Source organism: Muscardinus avellanarius (genome assembly GCF_963383645.1).
Source record: "Muscardinus avellanarius genome assembly, chromosome: 1".
Classification (NCBI taxonomy): domain Eukaryota; kingdom Metazoa; phylum Chordata; class Mammalia; order Rodentia; family Gliridae; genus Muscardinus; species Muscardinus avellanarius.
In genome coordinates, this window is record NC_137786.1 from 193,386,455 (window position 1) to 193,409,950 (window position 23,496).

At 46.4% G+C, this 23,496-nt stretch overlaps 2 protein-coding genes and 1 pseudogene across 3 annotated transcripts; all 3 read left to right on the forward strand.

The window, feature by feature from the left end:
• Window positions 1-282: 282 nt before the first annotated feature.
• Window positions 283-2,558, forward strand: LOC308266299 (serum amyloid A-5 protein-like; the record flags this gene model as incomplete). Its single annotated transcript, XM_080700464.1, has 3 exons — window positions 283-370; window positions 1,851-1,989; window positions 2,420-2,558. The coding sequence occupies 3 exons, from the start codon at window positions 283-285 to the stop codon at window positions 2,556-2,558; spliced, it is 366 nt and encodes a 121-aa protein (XP_080556590.1).
• Window positions 2,559-2,902: 344 nt separating this feature from the next.
• On the forward strand, window positions 2,903-3,938 carry LOC308259370 (ras-related protein Rab-18-like; annotated as a pseudogene). The gene is made up of 3 exons: window positions 2,903-2,954; window positions 3,370-3,658; window positions 3,726-3,938. The product of its transcript is annotated as a ras-related protein Rab-18-like (transcript).
• A 10,108-nt stretch (window positions 3,939-14,046) lies between these two features.
• On the forward strand, window positions 14,047-16,059 carry LOC308276047 (serum amyloid A-2 protein-like; the record flags this gene model as incomplete). Its single annotated transcript, XM_080714650.1, has 3 exons — window positions 14,047-14,137; window positions 15,358-15,496; window positions 15,921-16,059. 3 exons carry the CDS (start codon window positions 14,047-14,049, stop codon window positions 16,057-16,059), a joined length of 369 nt encoding a protein of 122 aa, XP_080570776.1.
• Between the last annotated feature and the right edge of the window lie 7,437 nt (window positions 16,060-23,496).

Sequence of the window (23,496 nt, forward strand, 5' to 3'; positions counted from 1 at the left end):
AATGAGTTATAGACTTCTGTGAAGCTGCAGTCTGCTCCCAACTCCGCTGTCCTCTATCAGTGCCACTGTGATGTCCTTTAGACACACATGGGCTCAGCACTGATGGGGTCAAGATGAGAGGCTGTGGCTCTCAGTGAGGTCCTACTGCAAGGCTTCCAAGGAACTGCTAAGATCCTAATGCTCACCAAGGAAGCGAGCAACCAGCCTCTGGGATGCAGCTGTCAAAAGGAGAGGGGTCAGTTCCAACCGTGCATCCTTTCTCTCTCCTTCCTTTTCAGCACCATGAAGCTGTTCACAGGCCTGATTTTCTGCTCCTTGGTCCTGGGAGTAAACAGCGGATGGTGGTCCTTCGTGACAGAAGCCGCTGGAGGTAAGGCCATGGAAGGAAGGTCTGGGGGTTCCCTCTCAGCATGGTGAAGGGAGGGGTGCTGTCTCCCTGGTGCTGTCCTGGTGGCAGGAACACCTGGTGCTCTGGGGAGCACTTCTTAAACTGGACTCAATAGAGCAGGTGGCAGACAGGGGCTCTCACCCAGCTGTGCACCAAGCCAATCTTGCCAGGTGTCTGTGTCTGCTCCCCTCCTCTGAGCCCCACTGTCAGCAATGTCAGGCACACAGGAATGCCCTGGGCAGCTATAGCCACTGCTACTGCTAGGGCCCTTCTCCCTCCACTGAGGACTCCGAGGAGCTGCCTAGGCTGGGTCCTGGGCATCTGGACTCCCAGTCTCTCCCCAGGTGATGAGAACCTGCAAGCACAGCTGAGAGCCTGACCCCAGTGTTGCCTCCACAAGCACAGCGTCAGCAGAGTCTCCTGAGCAAGGAAAGATCTCTCAACCCCAGGGACGCGTATTCAGAGCCCACAGTTGCACGTGAGGCATCAGGGCAGGAGAGCTGGCTGTCTGGAGCCTGCTCAGACCCTCTGTCCTCCTCCACACCCCACTCCTCCCAGTCCCTAATCCTGTGCAGCTGCATTCCAGAGCAGTGCTTCTGGAGCTGAGACAACATTCTGGTTCTGGGACATTTTCAATCTGTGCCCACCTGTTTGGTTGTCTACTTGGGGAAGGGACACCACAGCTTGACAGGTGGCTGAGGCCTGGGGTTCTGGGAACACCCCGCAGTGCTCAGGACAGCCCTGGACACAGAACCGGCTGCTCCAGCTCTGCCATCGTGCTGAACACGAGGCGTCCTAGTCTACAGTAGCAGCTCCTTTCTCCTTTCCAGATCTCACACCGAAGAAAGGTGGCGCTCGGCAGCACAGTGGTTAGGTAAAGCTGCACAGGGCCCCCCAATGGCTGCCATTAGAGTTCCTCGCAGACCAGGGAGAGTAGGCAAAGGTCCATGAAGATGTGGCTTCTAGCCGGATGTGGTGGTACACGCTTGTGATCCCAGCATTTGGGAGGCTGAGACAGGAGGATCGTGGTTTGTGGACAGCCTCAGCTACGTAGTGAGGTCTTCTGCAACTCAGTGAGACCCTGTTTCAAAATAAAGAATAAAAAATAATGATGGAGGTGTACCTCAGAGGGAGAATGCCCCTCGGTTCTATCCTTAGTACTGCAAAAATAAAATAAAAAAGAAAGAAAAGAGAAAAAAGAAAAAGATGAGGATTCTGAGAGTACAAGGACCACAGGCTGAGTTTTTATTTGTTTGTTTTTCAGTAGTGGGGATAGAGCCCAGGGCATTCTGCCTCTGAGAACACTCCCAGCCCTATTTTTTATTCTTTATTTTGAAACAGGGTCTCACTGAGTTCAAGCTGAGGCCCTGGCTGTGTTCTCAGTGGATTCTTTTGAAGGTACCATCACAGTCTTGGTGCTCACCTCATCTGATCTCCTTGGTGTCTTTTGATTTTGGTTCAGGGACTAGAGACATGTGGCAAGCCTACAGGGACATGAGAGAAGCCAACTTCATAAATTCAGACAAATACTTCCATGCTCGGGGGAACTATGATGCTGCCCAGAGGGGACCTGGGGGTGTCTGGGCTGCAGAAGTGATCAGGTAACATGGATTCCTGGATGCCTGTTCTTGGCTGTGGTGGGGATCACAGAGAATGAGCCCTGCAGGAGGCCTCTGTCAGGCTGGGCCCTAGTCCTCCTGCCCATCTTGTCCCTCTCCCTCCAGCCATGTAGGGTGTGGGCTTCTGCAGAGCCAGGGGATAGCTAAGGAGTCATGAGCCTGCTCCCACACAGAGAAAGGGAGGCCATGGAGCCATCTTGACCCTCCCTCTCTGGCGCTGTTCACCCAGCCTCATTGTCCAGCCTGGGCTGAGTGGGATGGTGCCAGGCAGGGGCAGAGTCTTAGCCCCTTCCTTGGCCTTTCTGGCCTCCTGTGGAGCCATTTCCTAGAAAGGGAAAGATTGGGAGGGCTGGCTGTGGCTCATCACCATGGTGATTGATTAATCAATCACCTTTCTGTCTGCCTTGACTAGTAATACCAGAGAGAATATTCAGCAATTATTTGGCCGTGGACATGAGGACGCCGAAGCTGACCAGGAAGCCAACAGATGGGGCCGAAGTGGTGGAGACCCCAATCGCTACAGACCTAAAGGCCTGCCTGACAGGTACTGAGCTTCCTCCTCACCGTGGCTCAGTGCACTATCTGTGAGCCCCTGAGCACAGAGACTGGAGTTGTTACCAGTGTCTACAGAAAATGGTGGAGGGCCCACAAAGTGTTTTAATAAATGCACTTTTAATAAATGCACTGGAGATTGGATTTGTAGCCACTGTGTTATTTATTTTCCATTAGTGGTGCCTGTTTGATACAAAAAGGTTGAACAAGAAACAACACCGTGAAGATCCAGCCTGGGTGTGAGTGTGTAAGAATATGATGTCAACAGTCACTCAGGAGAGGCACCGGCCCTGACCCTTCTGCAGCCAGACCCTCCTCCTCCCTCCCCAGCCCCTGTGCCTCCATGATGCTCTTCCCAGGCCTTTCCATGTGTGGGTCTCCTCAGGCCCTGTTAGGTGTGTCCTATTGTTTTCTTTTCCTGGGGCCCTTGTCCTCAGAGGCCTCAGCTTCTGGAGAAGGGCACACAGCCACAGGAGGCCTGACCCTGGAGTCTGCACTGCGCCTGCAGGCCACCTGGATCTTCAGCTCAGTTCTCAGTTGTCACTACAGAGCCAGTGATCGCCAATATCTGTGCATTCTGTCTAAGACAAGCCCGAGCAGCAAAGTCTTCCTCTCCATTCACTGTCCTGTTTTAAGGCTCAGGGATGCTGTGAGGCCGTGGCCCTTGTGAATATTTCCTGACCCTCTCTGTACCTTACCTGCCTCAAAATGGATGTGGTGTCCTGAAGAGCAGGCATGATGGGGAAACTTCTCTTTATCAGTTATTGTTCAGCATTGGACACACAGTGGCAGCTTCCTTCTTCTTTCCAGACCTCACACCTGATCCAGAACTTGCAACAACAATAGGTGTTGACTTTAAAGTGAAAACAATTTCATGGATGGAAATAAGGCTAAACTAGCAAAATGGGATACTGCTGGTCAAGAGAGGTGTAGAACATTAACTCCCAGCTATTATAGAGGTACACAGGGTGTTATATTAGATTACTATGTCATAAGAAGAAACACCGTTGTTAAACTGGATAATTGGTTACATGAGTTGGAAACATATTATACCAGGAATGACATAGTCAACATGCTAGTTGGAAATAAAATTGATAAGGAAAATCGTGAAGTCGATAGAAATGAAGGCCTGTAATCTGCAGGAAAGCATCCCGTGTTATTCATAGAGGCAAATGCAAAAGCCTGCAATGGTGTCCATGTACCTCTGAGGAACTTGTTGAAAAGATCATTCAGACACCCGGACTGTGGGAGAGTGAGAACCAGAATAAAGTAGTCAAACTCATACATGGAAGAAAGCCATGGAAGAGGGGCCTGTGGAGGTTATTGTTCTGTGTTATAAACTCTGGGAAATTCCATCTCTTGGATATTTGGTCAGATAGGGACATCTTTCTGTATATAAACTCTTAACTGCTACTTTAGGGACCTTGCAGTTTGTACATAATTGTTTTGTATCATGCAATAAATACTTGCAAGAAATCTCACTCATCAGCTTTCCCAGGTAAAATGTTATGGTAAGCAAGCACAGTTTGTAGTCTACAGGGTTTTGTTGTTGTTGTTGTTGTTGTTGTTATTGTTGTTGTTATTATTGTTGTTGTTGTTTTGGTGGTACTGGGGTTCCTGGAAGCCCTTCTACCTCCGGGCTTTACTCCCAGATCTATTTTATATTTTTATTTGGAAACAGGGTCTATTAAGCCAGCGCGGCTGACTTCAAACCTGCGTGATACTCCTGTCTCTGCCTCCCAAGCACAGGGATTACAAGCATGAGCCACCATGCCTGACTCTACAGTTGTTGTTTTTTTTTTTTTTTTTTTTGTAATGTAACATAAAATAGGTGTACTCTTATGAGTCCATTTGATTTTACAGTTTACATTTATCATGTAATTTTAAAAACATCTACCTATTCTGTATATGTTGATATAAGGTCTGCTTTAGGTTTTTTTTTTTCTTAAATAGTCCTATCAATTAATTAATTACTAGAACTCCTAGAACCCTGGGAGGTAAACAGATATCATTAAACCTGTCCAGTTTCTCTTGAAGAATAACAAAGTACATGATTCTACAGCTTTTCTAGAGATTCTCTCTTAGCACCTAAAACAGAATGTAGCTCAGGCCATCATAATTAAATCTGTTTATCCTGATGGTGCTTTTAACTTTTTTTTCTTTTTATTTCTTTTTTTTTTTTTTTGTGGTACTGGGAATGGAAACCAAGAGCATTCTACATCCGAGCAACACCCCATCCTTCTTTTTCTTTTTCTTTTCTTTTCTTTTCTTTTTTTTTTTTTTTTTTTTTTTTTTTTTTGGTGGTACTGGGGATGGAACCCAGGGACCTTCTACCTCCAGGCTACATTCCCAGACCTATTTTATATTTTATTTAGAAACAGGCTCTCTTAAGCCAGCTGAGGCTGGCTTCAAACCTGCGTGATACTCCTGTCTCAGCCTCTCAAGAGTGGGGGGTGGGGGTGGCCGGGCCTGGTGGCTCACGCTTGTAATCCCCGCAGGCAGAGACAGGAGGATCGCGCAGGTTCAAAGCCAGCGCAGGTTCAAAGCCAGCCGTGCTGGCGTAAGAGACCCTGTTTCAAAAATATAAAATAGGTCTGGGAGTGGAGCCCGGAGGTAGAAGGGCTTCCAGGAACCCTAGTACCACCAAAAAAAAAAAAAAAAAAGAGGGGGGGGTTTACAAGCGTGCGCCACGACTCCCGGCTCAGCCCTTTTTTATTCATTATTTTGAAACAGGGTCGCAAAGGGCCTCACTAAGTAGCTGAGGCTCTCCTCAAACCATGATCCTGCTGTCTCAGCCTCCCCAAAGCTGCGATTACAAGCGTGTGTCACCATGCTCGGCTCAAACCCAATTTCTTTTTTTTTTTTATAAGTGTTGGTAATGTTGTCTGGACAGCAAAACTTCTCTTTACCAGCCAAGTGTTCAGTCAGCAGGCAGAAACCAGGAAGTAATTTTAAAGGGCATTTTAATACAGAGATGGTACAGTTTGTCCAGGTACCTCAACTGTAGATTGCATAATGTTTATGAATATCTGTATCTCATGACTTCCAGAAGTTATTTCTGTACTTTGAGGAGTGGGGAAATAAAACACTAAATGGCAGTATGAGAAAGGCATATTCCTTCAATGAAAACCTCAATGATTCACTATAACAAGTAACTAGTAGTTCATCAAAACCAATTTGTACAGACAAATATTTCTTCAGTATTCAGTTTGCTAAAAAAAAAAAAAAAAAAAAAAAAAAAAAGATTTCAGCCTGCCATCGTAGCGCCTCTAGATACCACGGTGGAGTGGAAGTTCCCTGATCCTAGCTGGCCTGTGCTGTTCATTGTGGGGAGCATCTGTGTAACCTTTGCTCCACAACGGTGCCGCCATCGGCTTGACGTTACCCAGACAGGAAAGGTGATGTGTCTCAAGGAGAATAGGAAGGAGTCAGTAGAGAAGGAGATTTTTCAGCTCTGTCACTATTGAAACTTGATCCAAATAACTTTTGTTTTTGAGTGAATATAATGGTAATGAAATGAAATTGATTGATTATGAAAAACCTAGCTGGGCATGGTGGCACACCCTTGTAATCCCTGTCTTTGGGAGGCTGAGACTGGAGGATCACGGTTTGGGGACAGCCTCAGCTACTTAGCAAGGCCCTTTGCAACTCAGTGAGACACTGTTTCAATAAATAAAGAGACTAAAAAATAGGGGTGGAGGTGTATCTCTGAGGTATAATGCCCCTGGGTTCCAACCCCAGTACTAAAAAAAAGACAGCAAAACCACAACAACAAAACTAAATACAGAGAAATCCACAAAATGACAGTAACTCACAAGGAGAACATGAAAAAGTTTCCAGAACATTCCTGTTAGTCTATCAAGAAAATCAGCGATGAAGTTCCTTTGTGGCAAATATTTTGTTGTTCATCTATGATCAAAATTTTTTTATATTATTGTATTTTATTGTGGTACTGGGGGTGGAATCCAGGGGTTTTTCTACCTCCAGGCTATACTCCCAGACCTATTTTATATTTTATTTGGAAACAGCATCTCACTAAGTTGCTGAGAGCCTCACTAAGTAGCTGAGGCTGGCTTCAAACCTGTGTAATCCTCCTGTCTCAGCCTCCTAAATTATTGGATTACAAGCATGCTCCACCACGTTGAACAATCTTTTTTTTATTTTTTATTTATTTTATTTATTTATTTTTTGCTGGTACTAGGGTTCCTGAAACCCCTTCTACCTCCGGGCTACACTCCCAGACCTATTTTATATTTTTTTTATTTGAAAACAGGGTCTCTTAAGTCAGCGAGGCTGACTTCGAAACTGTGCAATCCTCCTGTCTCCACCTCCCAAGCACGGGGATTATAAGCGTATGCCACCATGCCCAGCTCTTTTTTATATTTTTTGAATATTGCAAAATATTCGTATAGTTTTGGATATGTGAATAGCCTACGAGTTCAGAGATTTAGTGATGGTGCATAAGACGTACTTTTTATTATTTTATTAATTGCATTTACACAAAACTCAAGAAAAATTCTTGGGACCTGAAAACTTTCTCTTTCTCAGGTGAATTCTTTGTTTCACCAATTGTGTACAATTTCCTGCGAAGTTCTAGATTTTGAGACAGCTGTAATTTACTATTTCCTTTGCAAGTGTTTGAAGAGACAGACAATAAAGTATTCGTAGCACAACACAGAGCTGTTTTGTAGTCCGTTTTGTACTCTCTTATCCAGACTCCAGGGTGGCCAGGACCTTTGCCCATGGAGGTCTGGGACAGAATCCCACCATGCTCATCTGAGGTCCTCTGCCTGACTCGTTTTCATCAGGTAAAGCCCAGCAGGCTGCAGAGGCTTAAAGCCTCTGGGACAGGAGACCAGGAGTAAGTGTGCGCTTGTGCTTGGGGTCTGCTGGTGCCTGCACATTGCAACCTAGAAGCTCTCACTAGGAGGAAATTGCTCCTATGTGGGGTGCGGGCTTTGAAGAAGACACAACACAGCAGACTCAGGAGTCCATGTCCTTAGGGGAGTCCTCTCACATTCCTGATGGCTAGTTTCCTAGGGAGAGGAACCAGAGGGAAGTCTGTTCCGGTGTCCTCCCTGCTGCAGGATTGGCAGCTCGTGTGTGAGTGCAGTGAGGAAAGGGGCAGGAGCCCCGGAGAGTCCAGGCATCTTATTTACATTAAGGGGACCAGAAGAGACTGAGCACCTGGGATTGTTGATCTCGAGGGAGACAAGATCTTAGGACCATTCATGATGCCTTGCTTCCTCTTTTCCTGAGCTCTAATTTCTCTACACTTGGCCTTCTCTGTTTATTCATTGGAATCTCACAGATTTGACCGTCCAATGAGTAAGAAATTTCTCCTATGCTTTTGTTATTATTATTCCCCAATTACAAGTCTCAGCTTTTGAAGTCACAGGCAGGGTTTGAAGCCCATGTCTCCCCAGTACCTAGCCCATTCACTGTTCTGTAAAGGTCCTCGATGAATAGTTCACAAATGGATAATTATAGTCACAAGCCACGTAATGATATTCCGGTCAACAATACCCATAAAATATATTGGAGCTAAAAAAGTTTCTATCACCTAAATGAGGTGCGATGCTAGTGGGATGGTGTAAGGGGGTTTGGGGAGGGAGGTGGGAAGGTGAAAGGGAGGACTTAACGAAGAAAAGAGTTGAAATGATGGTGTGTTCAATTATGAAGTTATATATACCAGTTTTAGTATTATGTTGGTGGGGCAGGGAGCCGGGTGTGATCTGGAGGGAAACACGCCCAGTGTTGTGTGCATGTGGGTTTTTTTTTTATCACTCTCAATCTCATTATAATGTGTTATGACAAAGCACCAATATAAGTATATTAAAATCATAAAATAAAAATAAGAATACTTTTGGGATGATAGAAATATTCTCTTTCTTCATTGGCATAATGTAGTTAAGTTTACACATTTATCAAACATCATCCAACTTCCCAGCTCTGAAAGAAACTCATCCTACCAAATGCTTTAAATATCTATCATTTATTTTACATAATCTCAATATAGGTTTTTTTTTTTTTTTTGCATGTGTTTCTGGTATTGGGGATTGAACCCAGGGGCACTCTACCTCTGCGGTACATATCCAAACTTTTTTGTGGAACTAGGGGTTGAATCCAGGAGCATTCTACCTCTGAGCTACACCCCCAGCCCTATTTTCAATTCTTTATTTTGAAACAGGGTCTTACTAAGTTGCAGAGGGCCTTACTAAGTATCTGAGGCTGACCACAAACCTGAGATCTTCCTGTCTCAGCCTCCCAAGTACTGGGATTACAAGTGTGTGCAACCATGTCAGTTTCCACATCATCCAATCTTTTAACAGTTGTGTAAAAGCACCTTGAGCAATAAAATTGATTTTAAAAACTTATGGGAGCTGGGCGTGGTGGTGCAAGATTGTAATCCCAGCATTCACACACACACACACACACACACACACACACACACACACACACTAAGCGTATTGTACACAGTATGTCCTGTTATGCCAACAGTAGCTTCATCCATCCGTGGTCACTGTGTCTGTCTATTTTATCAGGAGGTCTACACCATGCTCCTATGAATGAGCGCAAGGTACAACACTGTGATACAGTGATGCATTGGTCAGAACATATCCCTGTCTTTAAGTGATCCCGGACTCTAAGGGAACCCGTCATTCAAGGACATTCTCAAGGCCCAGAATAGCATCAGCACTTCCCACCGCATAGAAACACGGGCAGCATTTGAAGTACAACACCTCTGTGGCCCTTCTCTGCAGGATCTGCCTTTCACACAAAGACCCTGTTGCACTGCGCTGCATTCTCTCCCTAAGACAGTGCCCGCCCTCCTCCAGGCACTGCATGCGCTCCCAGTGCCAGTACATGGCAGAGCCAGGGTCACACCAGGTCTGTAGTACCAGGCGTGGCCGAAGCTTCTGTGTCCTGTGCTTAAAGTCCAAGTGGCTGGATTGTAGGATCTGTGATGGGAACTCAGCGTCACGGCCTCTACTGGCAAGGCATTCTGAGGCTTATTGATGGGCTCCTGTCAGAGAGAAGCCTGGCAAGACGGCCAGGGGACAACGTCCGGGCTTCTGCTGCCAGAGCTGAGGTGATTGTGACCCATGGCATTCTCCCAACCAAACCGTCCAACCTGGAATTACCACACAGCAGCCCTTCTCTGTCAAGGGGTTCACAGCTGCCCAGAGAAGAACATGTTGAGGGTCCGGGGGCAGGGGCTAGAGCAGGAGGAGCCTGGCCAAGGGGCTGTGTCCTGGCTGCTTGTCCTGGAATGAGCTTCATGATCTCTACTTCTCTTCAGAAAGGAGTTGAGGGGGTGGGGATTTGCCTCAGTACAGAGCGCTTGCATAGCATGTGCAAAGCTCTGGGTTCGATCTTTGGCCTTGTAAACAAACATGGAAAAAGCATAAAAAAATACAAAATCAGGTAGAAAGAGGTTGAAGGTCAATTTTTCTTCAGCTTTGACAGCCAGGCATTCCTAGGAGAAGTGGCCTTATACATAGAAGGAATGAGGTGGCTGCAACTCACAGATGGACTCACAGACACACAAAGCGCCCCTTCCCCAGAGAGACCCATTCTTCTCCTGGCCTCAAGAGGCTGACCTGAAGCCGGGCGTGGTGGCGCACGCTTGTAATCCCAGCATTCGGGAGGCTGAGACCTGGAGGATCACGGTTCGCGGACAGCCTCAGCTACTTAGTGAGGCCCTCTGCAACTCAGTGAGACCCGGTTTCAAAATAAAGAATAAAAATAGGGCAGGGGGTGTAGCTCGGAGGTCAAATGCCCCTGGGTCCATCCCCAGACCCGCAAAAAAAAAAAAAAAAAAGAGGCTGACCTGGCCTGGGAGCACTACTGCACCCACGTTTGCATGCTATGGGTCAGCTTCAAACCCAACCTGCATTTCAAAGTGTCTCTCGTCCTCCTGTGTTGGAAGACAGCTCTGCTCTGCCTCCCTCCATTCCTCTGCGGGCTCCTTCCACTCTCCCTAGAACATCTTTGGATAGTGGATGAAGGCCCTTTGAGCAAGGGTGGGAAGCATCCCAGGTTTCACTACACAATGCACATGAGCTTTTGGAGGCCATTCCACCTGCTCATAATTATCAGCCCTAAGACCAGAGCATCTCACACTGACCTCCAAAGCAGGAAATAATGCAAGCTTGGTCGCTGACCAGTGGGCTAAGCCAGGGTTTCCTGTGCCTCTCTGACCTGACCTGCTTTTGCTGCACATCACTACTTTCTCGCCATGTCAGTCTGTCTTTCCTATATGCTTCCTGCCCTTCCCTCCCTGTTGCCTTCCTTCCAATGAGCTGTAGGCAGAAGGTTCTGTGCTGACTATCTCCCTTATCTCTATTTCATATGAATATAGATATTTATGAGGTACCATACAACATTTCCTTTTTTTCCTGAAATGTCTTCAAACTCTCAGTCTCTGTTGACTGTATCATGCATTGACTCATCCATCCCATAAGAAGTAGGGAGAATCTGTCATAGGTGGGGTGTGACATCAGGTATAGAAATACAGTCGATTATGATTAGTAACCAGACAAGGCTGCTATCCCCATGTTTTGTTCACTTTGAGTCTTCTATGATAAGAAACTGGGTAAATAAAAGTAAATACAACTCAATTAGATGCCTATTTTCTGGATATATCCTAAAAGTAGCATCTTCCGGAGCTCCAGACCATTGTGCGTGGTGTGTACAATGTCGAGGGCCACATAGTGAAAGCTGTCACTCCATGACTTGAAATTGGGCATTGATATTTTTCATTACATATTTTCCCACTTACTTCATTGCCAAATCATTACATATTTTGTTATGGAGAAATAGTTTGCACTTAGTATCTTCAATGTGGTTTATTTTTAAGTGGAAGTACATACGTGCTACAGTATTGACAGAAAATGGAATTAGTGTCCACTCTTTAGAGTGTTATTGTGGTTTCCTCAAAAACATGCATGAGCAAGTTCATTAGTCATAAAATAATCAGGTAATGGGCCTGTTATTTGACTTATGTTGGGAAGATGTCCTCAGTGTATTTTAAACTTAGTGTGAGTAGCTTGGATAATATTTGTAGAAATTGGATAGGAAAGGGTTACAGTTTTCACAGGATAATAAGTGGCATGCAAAAACTTGCTATTCCTGATCCTCAAAATCATTGCTACCCAACAATGTTATAAATTTTTACTGATCACCACAACATAAACAGCACGAGCTTGCACACATTGTGGCACATGGAAGGGGCCCAGGTCCTATAGTTTGATATAGTCAAGAAGCAGATGTTCGCCGGGCATGGTGGCACACGCTTGTAATCCCCGCGCTTGGGAGGCAGAGACAGGAGGATCGCGCAGGTTCGAAGCCAGCCGCGCGCGCTGGCTTAGGAGACCCTGTTTCCAAATAAAAAAATGTAAAATAGGTCTGGGAGTGTAGCCCGAAGGTAGAAGGGCTTCCGGGAACCCCAGTACCACCAAAAAAAAAAAAAAAAGAAGAAGCAGATGTTGGGATGAACATCACATACAAAAGGGTAAAAGACAGACCTGTTTTCGTTGTCACTTTAAAGTGACATTGAGCCGGGCAAGGTGGTACACGTCTGTAATCCCATCATTCAGGAGGCTAAGACAGGAAGATCACGGTTTGCAGCCAGCCTCAGCTACTTAGGCCCTTTGCAACTCAGTGAGACCCTGTCTCAAAATAAAGAATAAAAATTAGGGCTGGGTTATAGCTCAGGGGTAGAATGCCCCTGGGTTTTATTCCCAGTACTAAAAGTAAATAAATAAATAAATAAATAAAGTGACATGATTTTTAGGAGAGTATTTAAAAAAAAATCTGTTAAGGCAACCAGGCTTCAGACATTCTTTGTTTTTTCTGAACCCTCAACCTCCTGTCAGTTTCCTCATAAATTTATGTCTGTTGCCCTGGTGAAAAGGTCATTTTGGACAGAGTTACCTCTGATTTACAAAGAACATAAATGCATATCAGATGTCCTTAGAAAGTCAAAAGAAATGCTGGCATAGCTCTATACTGCCCTATGCTAGATATCTTATTCAAATTAAGAGTTTGAGAGACTGTATCTCATTTCTATCAGGAAAGAATGTCAGTAACAGTTGACTGAACAAGCAGAGAGGTGAGAATAAAACAGAGCAGTTTCTGGCTGGTGCAAGTGGACCCAGCAAAGGGAGGTATCACCAAACTGTGTTTGGTTTCAGGCAGCTTCAGCCTTTCTCTTCCATTTGTGTTTAGACAGTGTGCAGTGATTTATGTCATCTAGGCTGGACACAAAAGTGTTTGACATCTTTGTCAAAAATAAATTGGCTAAGTGTGTGGATTTGTTTCTGTATATTCTATTCTGTTTCATTGATATGAGCCTTGCACTCAATTCTTGTCCTGCAGCATGTGGTTCTCAGAATTGGGTTGGAGAAATAGAATGTCCCTTTACAATACTGAGCCAGTTAGTATCCAGCATATCTAATGTGTTTGTTAACTGGCCAGGCCATCTGGGAAGGTTAAGGCAGCTTAGAGGTAAGAGCTTACTATATTCACATGCCTTGCTGTAAGATGCCTTCCAGAGCACACGTGTGCTTGGTAAGGCTAGCTTGTCCGTTTGAAAGCTCAAAAAATTTAGACAGCAGCTCAAAGGACATACTTCCAGAAGCATCTGTCATCTGGCCCAGCAAGACCCATCCTAAGGCCAAGCCTTGGAAGGCAAGATAACTGGCTGCAGGAGGCCTGGTCCCTCCTCCCCTACAGCATCCTGGGGCTCCATAGCATTGTTCATTGCCTTGTCTGAGTTCCTCCAAGATTGATTAGAAAACCAGCTCACCTGTCCCAAAGAGCTGCCCTTGCAGAGCAAAGGGATGCCCTGTCCCCAGGTTGCACAATTTGGGAAAATGACCTGGGAATGGAGAACTCACTACAGCACACTGATTTTTCATTGCAGTTTTTCTAGGAAATGACCTGGAGGGACTTTCCCAGGCACCTGGCTCCCCTCCTGCCCAGGAGGCCAGGGGAGAAGGCTCAGGATAAATAGCAGCCTCCACTCCCTGCAGCCAGCAACCGGCAGCTCTGCTCCACTGGGCATTAGGCGAGGAAGGCTGCAGGGAGTGAGTTTATAAAATCTTACTGCTTTCTCTTTCTCATCCCCTTTAGAAATGATGATTCTGATTTTTATTCAGCCCGTGTGTGACCTGTGCTGGGCATGGGGAAGTAATGCAAAATGAGTTATAGAATCCTGTGAAGCTGCAGTCTGTTCCCAACTCCGCTGTCCTCTATCAGTGCCACCGTGTGATCCTTTAGACACACATGGGCTCAGGACCGATGGGGTCAAGATGAGAGGCTGTGGCTCTCAGTGAGGTCCTACTGCAAGGCTTCCAAGGAACTGCTAAGATCCTAATGCTCACCAATGAAGCGAGCAACCAGCCTCTGGGATGCAGCTATCAAAAGGAGAGGGGTCAGTTCCAACCGTGCATCCTTTCTCTCTCCTTCCTTTTCAGCACCATGAAGCTGTTCACAGGCCTGATTCTCTGCTCCTTGGTCCTGGCAGTAAACAGCGAAGGATGGTGGGACTTCGTTAAACAAGCTGCTGGAGGTAAGGCCATGGAGGGAAGGTCTTAGGGTTCCCCCTGAGCATGGTGAAGGGAGGGGCCCTGTGTCCGTGGTGCTGCCCTGGCGGCAGGAACACCTGGTGCTCTGGGGAGCACTTCTTAAACTGGACTCAATAGAGCAGGTGGCAGACAGGGGCTCTCACCCAGCTGTGCATCAAGTCATTCTTGCCAGGTGGGTGTGTCTGCTCCCCTCCTCTGCGTCCCACTGTCAGCAATGTCAGGCACACAGGAATGCCCTGGGCAGCTATAGCCACTGCTACTGCTAGGGCCCTTCTCCCTCCACTGAGGACTCCAAGGAGCTGCCTGGGCTGGGGCCTGGGCATCTGGACTCCCAGTCTCTCCCCAGGTGATGAGAACCTGCAAACACAGCTGAGGTCCCTGACCCCAGTGTCCTCCACAAGCACAGCATCAGCAGAGTCTCCTGAGCAGGGGCAGATCTCTCAACCCCAGGGATGCACATCAGAGCCCACAATTGCAAGTGAGGCATCAGGGCAGGAGAGCTGCATATTGGGGGTTTGCTCAGACCCTCTGTCCTCGTCCACACCCCACTCCTCCCAGTCCCTAAACCTGTACAGCTGCATTCAAGAGCGGTACTTCTGGAGCTGAAACAACATTTTGGCTTCGGGGACATTTTCAATGTGTGTGCATTTATTTGGTCGTCCACATGGGGAAGGGGAACCACAGCCTGACAGGTCTTAGAAGACCGGGGTTCTGGGAACACCCTGTAGTGCTTAGGACAGATCTGGACACAGAACTGGCTGTTCCAGCTCTGCCATCGCGCTGAATGTGAGGTGTCCTAGTCTACACTGGCAGCTCCCTTCTCCTTTCCAGATCTTACACTGAAGTAAGGTGGTGCCAGCAGCACAGTGGTCAGGCAAAGGCCTCACAGTGCGCCCCAAAGACTGCCATTAGAATTCTTAGCCGACCAGGGAGGAGTAGGGCAAGGTCCATGAGGATGTGGCTTCCAAGGGTGTAATCACCAGAGGCTGAGATATTTTTTTTCCAGTAGTGGAGATAGAGCCCAGCAACATTCTACCTTAGAGGATACCCAGTCCAATTTTTTAATTCTTTGTTTTGAAATAGAGTCTCACTGAGTTAAGGCTGAGACGTTGGCTGTGTTCTCAGTTGATTCTTTTGAAGGTGCCATCACAGTCTTGGTGCTCACCTGATCTGATCTCCTTGGTGTCTTTTGATTTTGGTTCAGGGACTAGAGACATGTGGCGAGCCTACAGGGACATGAGAGAAGCCAACTACATAAATTCAGACAAATACTTCCATGCTCGGGGGAACTATGAGGCCTCCCAGAGGGGACCTGGAGGTGCCTGGGCTGCAGAAGTGCTCAGGTAATATGGATTCCTGGGTGCCTGGCCTTGGCTGTGGTGGGGATCACAGGGAATGAGCCCTGCAGGAGGCCTCTGTCAGGCTGGGCCCTGGTCCTCCTGCCCATCCTGCCCCTCTCCCTCCAGCCAGAGCTGGGCCTGGGCTTCAGCAGAGCCAGGGTATGGCTGAGGAGTCGTGGGCCTGCTCCCACACAAAGAAAGGGAGGCCATGAAGCCATCCCCACCCTCCTTCTCTGGCACTGTACACCCAGCCTCATTGGCCATCCTGGGCTGCGTGGGATGGTGCCAGGCAGGGGCAGAGTCTTAGCTCCCGTCCTTGGCTTTCCTCGTCTCCTGTGGAGCCATTTCCTAGAAAGGGAAGGATTGGGGGGGCTGGCTGTGGCTCATCACCCTGGTGTTTAATCTCCTTCCTGTCTGTCTTGACTAGCAATGCTAGAGAGAATATCCAGCAATTCTTGGGCCGTGGACACGAGGACGTCGAGGCTGACCAGGAAGCCAACAGATGGGGCCGAAGTGGTGGAGACCCCGATCGCTACAGACCTAAAGGCCTGCCTGACAAGTACTGAGCTTTTTCCTTGTTCTGTCTCAGGACACTGCCTGTGAGCCCCTGAGCATGGAGACTTGAGTTGTTTATAGTGTCCACAGAAAGTGGTGGAGGGGCCACAAAGTGTTTTTAATAAATGCACAAGAAATTGGGTTTGTAGCCACTGTGTTATTTATTTTCCATTTGTGGTGCCTGTTTGATACAAAATGTTGAACAGGAAACAACACTGTTGAGATCCAGCCTGGGTGTGAGTGTGTAAGAATATGATGTCAACAGTCCCACAGGAGAGGAACCAGCCCTGGCCCTTCTGCAACCAGACCCTCCTCCTCCCTCCCCATCCCCTGTGCCTCCATGATGCTCTTCCCAGGCCTTTCCATGTGTGGGTCTCCTCAGTCCCTGTTAGGTGTGTTCTTGTGTTCTGTTGTTTTCTTTTCCTGAGGCCCTTGTCCTCAGAGGCCTCAGCTTCTAGAGAAGGGCACACAGCCACAGGAGGCCTGGCCCTGGAGTGTGCACTGTGCCTGCAGGCCACCTGGATCTTCAGCTCAGTTCTCAGGGAAACGTCTCTTTATCAGTCAGCAGGCAGAAACAAGGAAGTAACTTTAAAGGGCATTTTAATACCAGCCTGATAGTATCTGTCCAGGTACCTCAAAAGTAGCTCAGAGGTCGAATGACCCTTGGTTCTATCCCCAGACCTGAAAAAAAGAAGAAAAAAAAAAGCCACTTAATCAGTGGAAATTTTATGGCAACCCCAAGTGAGATGTTAATGGAATCCTGAAAATCCAGTTGAGGTACCAAAGAAATTGTTGGGAAACTGCCGTTTCTTTTGGGTTCCACAAAAACTCCCTGGCTGTGCCATAGAGTGTCCTGCACAGTAGAAATGTACCACTGAAGGACGCCAGGCACAGGACCTGCAAGGGAGGTCTCTATATCCTGGGTCCCTCCAGCTCTCTCTACCTCCAAAGAGAATCATCATGCCCAGCTGGTCAAGAACTGGTTAGTGGGTCCAGCCCCAACATCACAACAGGGCTGGAGAGTGAATGTAGAGCTCAGAGTAGACTCATTGATAACTCTTACATATTTCTACTATGAATGTGGAATTCAGGAGGACTCCTAAGCAGAGGAGATTAATGATAAAAAGATATATTTACAGGAAACTAGTTTTCACATAGGAGGGAAAATTGTTGATATAGTCAGTCACAAGAGAAGTTTCTCATACAGTTCTTATCTGAAGACAATTATCAATGTCAAGTTAAAGGATTTTTGTAAATGTCTGAGGCCACTTCTATTCCAAATGACATATGGTCGAGATAGATAGCAGACTGGCTGGTGAGAGAAGGCTCAGGACTCTGGTTAGCTTTGGGCTCAGTGTTGTAAAATATGAAGATGTAAAACATTGTCAAAAGACTGTAATGTTGATATCAGGTCTTGTTCAATTCGATATTTGTTGCCAGTACTGAAACTAGATCTTGGACGGGTGAGGAAATGATGATAGGTAAGAAAAAGAATGGCTTTTGGAGTCAAATAAAGCAAGCCTTCCAAGTCTTTGTAGATATGTAAAACTTCATCATCAGCACATTATTACTAGAAATATTAAGGAATTAAAACTTGAATGCAGAAGTTCATGTACCTCTCTCTAATCTGTCATGTGAAAAAAAATACCAGCATTTTATCCAAAGAAGAAAGTTCTTGGTTTACTCAAGAATTTTATGATTTATACTTGTAGATCTAATCTTCATGCTTCAACATACCAAAATGCCTTCTGTTAGTGACCTGGTTATCCTCATATAACACATCTGCAACTCTTCTCTGTTAGAAAAGGTACAAAACTGACTTAGTGTCTGATGTTACTTATATTATGCATGTACTCTTTTTCTTTTTTCTTTTGCAGTACTGGAGATTGAACCTAGGCCTTCCTGCATGCTAGGCCAGCACTCTCCCCCTGAAGGACATCCCAGCCCTTGTATGCACACTTTAGTGGGCCACAGGACGGCCACACTAACCACATTGGGTGTGTTCGTTAGTGTGTATCTGCATGAGACTAGCATATGAGTGAGTGGGCTTAGGAAAGTAGGTTGCATCCTTAATAACTGGGCATCACCTAATCTGCTGAAGGGCCTGAACAGAACCAAAGATAGAGGAAGGAGGAATTTGCCCCCCTTTCCCTAAGTGCTTGAGCTGAGTCAGATTTCTCAGCCCATCTGTTGCCCCCAGACTAGGATTTACATCATTGGTTCCTCTGATTCTCAGGCCTTCAGGTTCAGTGTACATTACTCCACTGAGGATTCTGAGGAGCTGCCGGGCTGGGGGCTGGGCATCTGGACTCCCAGTCTCTCCCCAGGTGTTGAGAACCTGCAAGCGCAGCTGAGGGCCCTGGCACCAGTGTTTCCTCCACAAGCACAGCATCAGCAGAGTCTCCTGAGCAGGGGAAGATCTCTCAACCCCAGGGACGCGCATTCAGAGCCCACAATCGCACGTGAGGCATCAGGGCAGGAGAGCTGGCTGTCTGGAGCCTGCTCAGACCCTCCGTCCTCGTCCACACCCCACTCCTCCCAGTCCCTAATCCTGTGCAGCTGCATTCCAGAGCAGTGCTTCTGGAGCTGAGACAACATTCTGGCTCTGGGGACATTTTCAATGTGTGCGCATCTGTTTGGTTGTTCACTTGGGGAAGGGACACCACAGCATGACAGGTAGCTGAGGCCTGGGGTGCTGGGAACACCCCGCAGTGCTCAGGACAGCCCTAAACACACAGAACCGGCTGCTCCAGCTCTGCCATCGTGCTGAACGTGAGGCATCCTAGTCTACAGTGGCAGCTCCCTTCTCCTTTCCAGACCTCACACCAATGTAAGGCATTCTGAGGCTTATTGATGGGCTCCTGTCAGAGAGAAGCCTGGCAAGACGGCCAGGGGACAATGTCCGGGCTTCTGCTGCCAGAGCTGAGGTGACTGTGACCCATGGCATTCTCCCAACCAAACCGTCCAACCTGGAATTACCACACAGCAGCCCTTCTCTGTCAAGGGGTTCACAGCTGCCCAGAGAAGAACATGTTGATGGTCCAGGGACAGAGGCTAGAGCAGGAGGAGACTGGCCAAGGGGCTGTGTCCTGGCTGCTTGTCCTGGGATGAGCTTCCTATTCTCTATGGCTTTTCTTTCAAAAAGGGGTTGAAGGACAATTTTTCTTCAGGAATGACAGCCAGGCATTCCTAGGGGAAGTTGCCTACACATAGAAGGAATGAGGTGGCTGCGACTCACAGATGGACTCACAGACACACAAAGTGACCCCCCCCCAGGGAGACGTGTTCCTCTTCCTGGTCTCAAGAGGTGACCTGTCCTGGGAGCGCTACTGCACCCACTTTTTCATGCTGTGGGTCAGCTTAAAACCCCACTCCTGTTTATAAGTGTCCATTTCTGTCCATCTCTCTTCCTCCCGTGTTGAAAGACAGCTCTGCTTGCCTCCCTCATTATGATGTCCTTCTCCTCCATGCTCTTCCATTCCCTCTAGAACATCTGTGAATAGCAGATGGCGCACCGCTGGGAGGAGATCCAGAATCCTCCTCGTGGTTTCATTGTGCAGTCCACATGAGCTCTAGGAATGTTATTCTATCAGCTTGTAAGTATCAACCCTAAAAGAGCACCACCCCACACTCAGCCCCAAAGCAAGAAACAGTCCCAATCTGCACCTGTTCTAGTCTCCACCTCCAGAACAATCCCCACCGCTGACCAGCGTCCTAAGCCACTGCGTCCTTTACCTCCCTTGTCCTAAACTGCTTTTACTGTATATAACTACTTTCTCGCTGGGTCTGTCTCTGTTCTTCCTACATGCCACCTGCTCTTCTTCCTTCTTCCCTTTTGCCATCCAATAATATTCCAGGTGATTTTGTTAGTAGTGATATGGAAGCAGGAGTGGTGATGATGATGAGTTTTTCTTTCTGAATATAGTTTTCTAATATTAAAATTTACTTTCTTTTTACCTGATGTGCAAATTATACATATTTATGTAGTACCATGTGGTGTTTTTATGACATGTATATATGATATATACATGTAATTATGTATGTATGTATAGTGTATGGTACTGGGAATTGAACCCAGGGGCATTCTACCTCCAAGCTATACCCTCAGTCCTATTATATTTTTATTTATTTTTTTTTGCAGTACTGGGGGTGGAACCCAGGGGCATTCTATTTATGAGCTACACCCCCAGCCCTATTTTTTATTCTTTATTTTGAAACAGAGTATCACTGGGTTGCAAAGGGCCTCACTAAGTAACTGAGGCTGTCCGCAAACCACAATCCTCCTGTCTCAGCCTCCCAAATGCTGGGATTACATGCATGCACCACCATAACTGTCTTTCCTATTTTATTCTTTATTTTTAAATAGGATTGAACTAAATTGTGGAAATCCTCATGAGTTGCTGGGGCTGGCCACAAACCTGCGATCCTCTGTCTCAGCCTCACAAGTACTAGGATTACAAGTGTGCACCATTACGCCGGCTCTATATGTATATATTTTGAAATAATCTCTTCAGGGTAAGCATGTTCATTGCTTCAAATATTTATCAGATTTGGGGAAAACATTAAATCCTTTCCTTCAGCTTTTTAGTTTTATTTATTTATTTATTGTTTTATTTTTTGGTGGTATTGGAGTTTGAACCCAGGTTTTCTATCTCTGAGCTACATATTGTTTCTTGGTTTGAAATAGGGTCTTGCTAAGTTGCTGAGGACCTTGCTAAGTTCTGAAGCTAGCTGAGCATCTGTGATCCTTGTGTCTCAGCCTCCTGAGTACTGGGAATACAGGTGCATGCCACCACCATGGCTATGGATTTTAAAATAGGTGTTTCAATAGTTTGCATAATACTTGTCAAAATTAACTAGGAAAAGATTATACTGTTTTCTCTTAGAAACTGTATAAACTAGATGAAGTGTAATCTGCTTCTTATTCTAGTACTTTGGAATCTGAGATTAGAAGGATATTAGATTCATGGCCAGTCTCAGCAACTTACTGAGGCCCTCTGCAACTTAGTGAGAACTTGTTTACAAACAAAATAGGAGCCAGGCATGGTGGTACATGCTTCTAATCCCAGCATTTGGGAGGCTGAGACAGGAGGACCAGGGTTTGTGGACAGTCTCTGCTACTTAGTGAGGCCCTTTGCAACTCAGTGAGACCCTGCTTCCAAATAAAGAATAAAAAATAGGGCTGGGGGTGTAGTTTGAAGATCGAATGTCCCTGGATTCCATCATCAGTACTGCAAATAATAATAATAATAATAATAATAATAATAATAATAATAAAAGGCTGGCAGCATAGCTCAGAGATAGAATCCCCAATGTCACACCCAAACATGCAAAAAAAAAAAATTGGTATACAAAAACTTGCTATCCCTGGTTCTCAAACAACTGCTACCCAATAATTGTCAGAAATAGATTTGATTAGATAGTAAGAAATGTTCCTATTTGTGTTATATATTTATTTAATGATGGCTACAACATACACACCAGGAGGCTGGACATATTATGGCACTTGGAAGGGTTGGCACTTTGCATGGGCTCAGCCAGGTCCTATAGAATGAAAGTGTCCATGAACCAGATGGTGGATGAATGGCACATTCACAGGTGATGTGGATTCTCGTGTCACTTTAAAGCTAAATTGGCTCTAGAAGAGTACTTTAAACAAATAGTTGTAAAAAAAATATTTTCTGGCCAGGCATGGTGGCGCACGCTTGTAATCCCCATGCTTGGGAGGCAGAGACAGGAGGAAATCGCAGGTTCCAAGCCAGCCATGCTGGCCTAAGAGACCCTGTTTCCAAAAATTAAAAAAAAGTATAAAATAGGTCTGGGAGTGCAGTCCAGAGGTAGAAGGGCTTCCAGGAACCCCAGTACCACCAATACACACACACACACACACACACACACACACACACACACACACATATGTGTGTGTGTATATATATATATATATATATATATATATATATATATATATATATTTTTTTTTTTTTTTTTTTCCTGGACGTGGTGGCACATGCCTATGATCCCAGTGCTTGGGAGGCTGAGATAGAAAGAGCACAGGTTCACAGCCAGCCTCAGCAAAGCAGTGAGGCCTTCCCAACTTACACCGTGCTTCCAAATAAAAAATTTAAAAATGCCTGGGGTGTATTAATCATATTTCTCTATACTAGAAATAAACAAGTGAAAAATGAAATTTATAAAGCAGTGCTATTTACAATAACATTTAACAAAATAACTGAAAGAAGTAGAACTAAAAACACTAAACTGTTAAAAAAAAAATCAAAGGGGGCTGGGATGTAGTTCAGTGGCAAAGCGCCTGCTTTGCAGGTGTGGCACTCTGGGTTTGAGCCCCGATTCCAAAAAGACAATAAAAGAAAAAAAACCCTTTTTAAAAAATCAGGACTTCCGGGAAGATGGCGACCGAAAAAAGCGGGGCTTAAGAGTCCCGCTAACAACCAATCTCCATTACCACAAAAAGAGCGCCTTTCATAGCCAGAAAACACCATCACCAGAAAAACAAAAAAACCACCAGGCTCCAGAGAGAAAGCGGACTGAGAACAGAGCTCAGGGCCACAGAGGAGACACACGCGCCTGAGGACGCGGCAGCAGCGCCATACTGCCGGCGGCAGCGGCGAACTCAGCGGATGGCTACAGCAAGCCGAGGTGAGCCGATGCGGAACAACCAGGCGGGATCTTTCGGCGCAGACAGCATTTAAAGCTCCCAGTGGCTGAGCTCAGCACACGCTGCAGGGATTCAGAGTGGAAATCAAAACCAGAGAAGAAAAAATACGCCAGCCTCATGGCCGAGGGCGTGGCAGAGGCGCCATATTGCCACCGGCGGCGGCAGCAGCAGTGAATTCACCGAGTCCAGTACAGCTACATCTACGTACTCAAGAACAGTGAGTCAAATTGCGGGCCACAGAGGAGAAATCCCAGTATTGTGCCTCCTGGGACTTGACCCAGTGAGGGAGTGGTGGTGGCAGAGATATCACACCATAGGAGAGCGTGCAACCTGGCACCCCCCATAGTTTAAAGCAGCCTCTATCGACTCCCTGGGTCGGAGACTCTGTGATACAACCCAGTAAAGGAGTAGTAGGGTCTGAGATACTACAGACTCGAGATCCAGAGCACCTTAAGTAAAGCCATAGCGACCCAAGGGAAGAACCCAGAGAAGGCACAAACCTCCGAAATCATGGGAAAGAGGAATAACACTGAAGTAATGAATGTGCACAACCCCACAACATCAGAACCTGATAAAACAGAAAATCAGAGATTTCTAGAAGATCAAATCAGGAAAATAACTGTAGAAATAATAGAGGTGCTTCGAAAAGAACTCAGAGAGAGCCAAAAAGAGATAAAGGATGCAATTAATGAAGTAAAGGCCTCAATTCAAAGCACAAACAACCGATTAGACCACATGGAGAACAGAATCTCGCTCTTAGAAGATGAGCAAT